At 51.4% G+C, this 4,512-nt stretch overlaps 1 protein-coding gene across 1 annotated transcript; it reads right to left on the bottom strand.

Moving 5' to 3' along the window:
* Positions 1–1,600: 1,600 nt before the first annotated feature.
* On the bottom strand, positions 1,601–4,035 carry LOC132016258 (uncharacterized). The gene has a single exon (XM_059397495.1). The coding sequence runs from the start codon at positions 4,033–4,035 to the stop codon at positions 2,044–2,046; it is 1,992 nt and encodes a 663-aa protein (XP_059253478.1). The 3' UTR covers positions 1,601–2,043.
* Positions 4,036–4,512: the final 477 nt, after the last annotated feature.

The raw sequence follows: 4,512 nt of genomic DNA, 5'->3' as shown, positions 1-4,512 counted from the left end.
GTTGGGTGCTGCTAGATAATAATTACCAGGAGGGATATTCCGGATGGTGGTGTTACATAGTGCCTGATGGGAAGTGGGCACAGGGCCTAAGCATAGTCCCTGGCCAGATACTTCAGAAAGGGTGAGTTTATGTCCCTGGGAGTTGCAAGCGATTGGGGGATTTGTGTGGTTGGTATAATTGGCGACAATGGCTATCCCCTCGTAGTAGGGGGGGCTTGAAACCAAACAGAGCCAACAGTCTTCAGTAAATTCAGGATTGGAATAATTGAGGGCCGTATATGTTCCTAAAATTAAATTGAAAAGCCGGTCCCCAGTTCCGACAAGCGGAGTTTCTGATTTTAGAGGTTTTTGGCTTGGGCTAGCAGCAGGGGGTTTGGAAGTCCCTTTAGAAGTGCCTATTTTATGCTTCGAGGCGGGAGTTGGATGGGGATGTATGGGAGGTTGGCGGGCGGGACCTGGCGGAGCTGGACAGCGCTGGGGTTTTAGAGGGTTTTTGGTCTGGCAGAACAAAATTTGGCCCTACGGGGTAAGTTTGGGGATTTTCTATTTTAAGATGGATTTTGAAGATGACGCCTTTATCTTCTCCTGGAAGATACCATCTAAGGCCCCATGTATACCCCTGTTGCCACTCTGTGAGCGGTCGGTTTTTGCCCTTGTCTGTGAAGCTGATTTTCAGTGGTAGTGACAAGGCTGGTTTCCAGCGACTATTTCCAGACCCGTCTCCCCCTCGTGGATGGTAGCAGGTCCGCCCGTCGGGATGGGCCTTGGTATAATTCCTGCTAACGGTAATTGAGTCCCAGGAAGACGTTGGGCGCCAATAGGCAGCTCCAGTGGTCTCGCAACCCCATTCATAACAAAAGTATACTTGATACCCTCCACACCTGTAGCCTGTCTCCCTATTTCTATTATCCTTGGGGCATACATAGAAATCAGATTGAGCTAGCCTGCATCTGGCAGTGGGGCTACTACAACCATGAGCAGTCATTTGTTGGGCTCTGGCCCCCATGTAGGATTGAAGATTTTGATGATCATGGGATGGGATATCCCAAGTTTCTAGCCCTGCCGCCAGCTGACAAAAATCAGGGGTGAGATTAGGCCACCAATTACCAGGCGTATGTAGGCCCGTTATGGACCAGACAACTTCTCCCGTCTGAGAGGAGACCTGCCAAGTTAATTGTTTGGGGAAATGTGGACTGGGACCCCCAAAGGAAAGGAAGGTGTAAACAAGGAGAAGGATTAGCGGTGCATGAGTCTTCTCTTTAGCGGATTTGAAGATCGCCGGATGGTCCATTCTGAGTCCTGAAGGGGTTCGGTCTGTTCTTCTGGGTGCTCGGCTTTCACGTGGGAGGCGTGGATCCAGGCTGCAATCCCGTCAACTTTCAGTGCTGTGGGTGTCGTCAGGAGCACTGTGTGGGGTCCCTTCCAACGGGGTTCAAGGTTTGTGGCCCGATGTCTGCGAACCCAGACGGTGTCCCCTATTCTGTAGGGATGTGGCCGCAGTGGGAAGTCAAGTTTCTCCTTGTAGGCGGCTGCCAGGGGTTTCCAGATTTCCTGCTGCACCAGCTGCAGAGCTTGCAGATGGGCCTGTATAGAGGGGGAAGGGGCATGAGCAGAGATATCGGGGGCAAAGAATGTGACAGCGGGGGGTGGAGCACCATAGAGAATCTCAAAGGGAGTTAGGCCATGAGGTCCTGGGGTGTTTCTAGCCCGATAGAGTGCTAGAGGTAGGAGCGATACCCAATCTTTAGAGCCAGTTTCAAGCAGTAATTTAGTTAAAGCCTCCTTAATAGTTCTATTCATTCTTTCTACCTGCCCTGAACTCTGGGGTCTGTAAGCACAATGTAGTTTCCAATCGATCCCCAGTAGCTTGGCCACCGACTGACTTACCTGGGAGACAAAGGCAGGCCTGTTGTCGGACCCTAGCACCTCAGGCATCAAGCCAGGATTTTATGTCCCTCTGAGGTTGGGGGGGCTCCTCATGTAGTCTATATTCTTCTTCCAATTGTAAGGTAAGGACATGTAGAGGAGTCCCATTGGGGCCGGTTACGGTGGCCCCTTGTGGTTCTTGTTAGCATTTCCCTTAGGCCTTTTCGGGCAGTTTTTGGCCCAATGTCCTCTCTCCTTGCAATAGGCACATTGGTCCCGGTCTATCCGGAGCCTCCTTATGTCTCCCTCCCTGTCTGACTTCCCTATCTCTAAGCCCTGACTGCCTTGCACTACGGCGGCCAAGATTTTACTAAGTTCCTTGTTTCGTTTACGCTCTCGCTTTTCTTCCTTTTCCTCAGCTTCCTTCTTTAGTTTTTCCTCTTTTTCCTCCTGCAACTTCCTAAGTCGTTCCTCTTTCTCCTCCTGAGTTTCTCTTTTATTAAAAATCTTTTCTGCCTCTTTTAATAAATCCTGCAAAGTAAAATCTTGTAGATTCTCCAAACACTGTAGCTTATTTCTAATATCTGGAGCCAACTGCCAAATGAATGCCATGGAGACATTTCCTCTCTGTTCGTTACTATCTGGGTCAAAAGGCATATACCTGCGGTAAGCTTCCTTAAGCCTTTCTAGGAAGGCGGTTGGAGATTCCTCCTTACCTTGAGTCACCTGTCTTACCTGGGCCAAATTAGTGGAGCGGCGCCCCGCATTATGGAGGCCTGCTATGAGTAACTGGCGGTAAAGACGTAGGTGGGTCCTACCTGCAGCCGTATTGAAGTCCCAGTCAGGGCGAGTCAGAGGGAAAGTTGCATCTATCACGTTAGGAAGTTGTGTGGGCCTTCCGTCGTCTCCTAAGACATTCTTTCTGGCCTCTAGAAAGACCTTTTGTCTCTCCTCTGTGGTGAGGAGAGCCTGCAAGAGCTGCTGGCAATCGTCCCAGGTAGGCTGATGTGTAACTAAAATGGATTCAATTAAGGCGGTTAGGGCCACAGGGTCCTGTGAAAAGGAAGGGTTATGAGACTTCCAATTATATAAATCGGATGCAGAGAAGGGCCAGTATTGGAGGCTCCCTGGTTCCCTCCCTTGACGCAAGGGTAAGAGTCTGGAAGTTTCCTCCTGTTCTGGTCTTTGTTGGCCTCTAACTCTGCCTGCGATTGGAGATGGTGAAGGGTCATTTCTTCCAAGATGATCTGGATCCCCCATGGGGTTTGGTGCCAATCTAGGAGGATGATAAGGTGGGGGGTCCTCGGTCAGGAGGTCTATCAAAGGAGATTCCTCAGGAGGGAGGACCTGTAATTGCCTGGGGCGTCGCAGAGAGGAGGCGTTGTTAGAAGAGGGAGGGTCAATAGGGACTACAGGATATAGGTTGGAAGAGGTGGGGGGTTTTGAGGGGTCAGTAGGAGTTGGTGTGGGGTGTGGAGCCGGCGCCGGTGGAGCGGAGGGAACTGGGTGAGGGGTAGGGTTTAAGGGAGGGCAAGGGGGAACAAAAGGAGAGACCCACGGAGGGGGCTCTTTGACCAGGCTTTCCCAGACCACGATGTAAGGTGCTTGGTCCGGATGACCTTGAGGTCCCTGATTGAAGATTCGTTCCTTGACCTGCAAGATAACATTGATGTTAAAGGTTCCCTCTGCAGGCCATTCGACCTTGAGGGTGGGCCATTCAGAGGTGCAGAGAGTCTGCCATTTTCTTCTTTTGATTTCCACCAATAAGTTGTTGGCTCGGATCTGAACATCTCTCCAGTGACCTAGAGTGAGGCTTAAAGGGGTCGTTAGTGTTTGACCCATTTTAGAATCAAAGAAAACACCAAGGACAACGAGTAGAACACACAAAACAATTAACAAAAAGGTCGCTGCGCGGTTTCGGTATACCACCGAAAGTACGGTTTCCACCGGCCCAGAGGAGCCTCGAGATCTCCCTGCGGTGGACAGATTCCGTCCAGAGGCCGAGGGGCCCTCTGGAACGGACAGACGGATATATCCCTCGGATACCTGTGGGGCCCCAAAAAAGCGGGCCCCTCTGATCCCTGGGGCGTCCCTCAGGGTGGCAGGGGAGAAGTCTGAGTTCGTCAACTCCTTCTCAAGCTGCCTACAGAATACAGAGCAACAACGCATGCTGTCGTACAGTCCTACACGCCAGGCGTATAGGCAGAACAAATATAGACATAGAACAGAAGACGAGAAGACGAAGAGACAGTTTTGTACTGGCCAGCTTACCTCCCGGTGGGAGTCAGTTGGATCCCTGGGCAGGAGTCCGATGGTCTCGGTGGGACCTCCAAATGAAAGACCCGCGGATCCCCTTACCCAAGAATCCAACACTGCCACTGGATGCAATCAGCAAGAGGTTCTTTATTGTCACGCAGGTACCGGCGGGTGGTCGGTAGCTCCAGCTAACCGAGCACCCCGACTGGAGAGAAGCAGGGTCTTATATAGGAAGGTACAAACAAGTTTTGGGTGGGGCGCAACTGATTGGTTGACAATTTGAACTTTGAAAAAGGCATACTTGGAGTTTGCTGATTGGTTCTGAGGACCCGCGCGCGTGAAGGGAGAGGCGGGAAGGGGGAACAAGCTGATTGGTTCTGAGGGCCCGTG

This window comes from Mustela nigripes, chromosome 4, assembly GCF_022355385.1.
Source record: "Mustela nigripes isolate SB6536 chromosome 4, MUSNIG.SB6536, whole genome shotgun sequence".
Taxonomy (NCBI): Eukaryota; Metazoa; Chordata; class Mammalia; order Carnivora; family Mustelidae; genus Mustela; species Mustela nigripes.
Note: the sequence above shows the minus strand (reverse complement) of the source record. Positions and strands in the feature narration are given on the sequence as shown.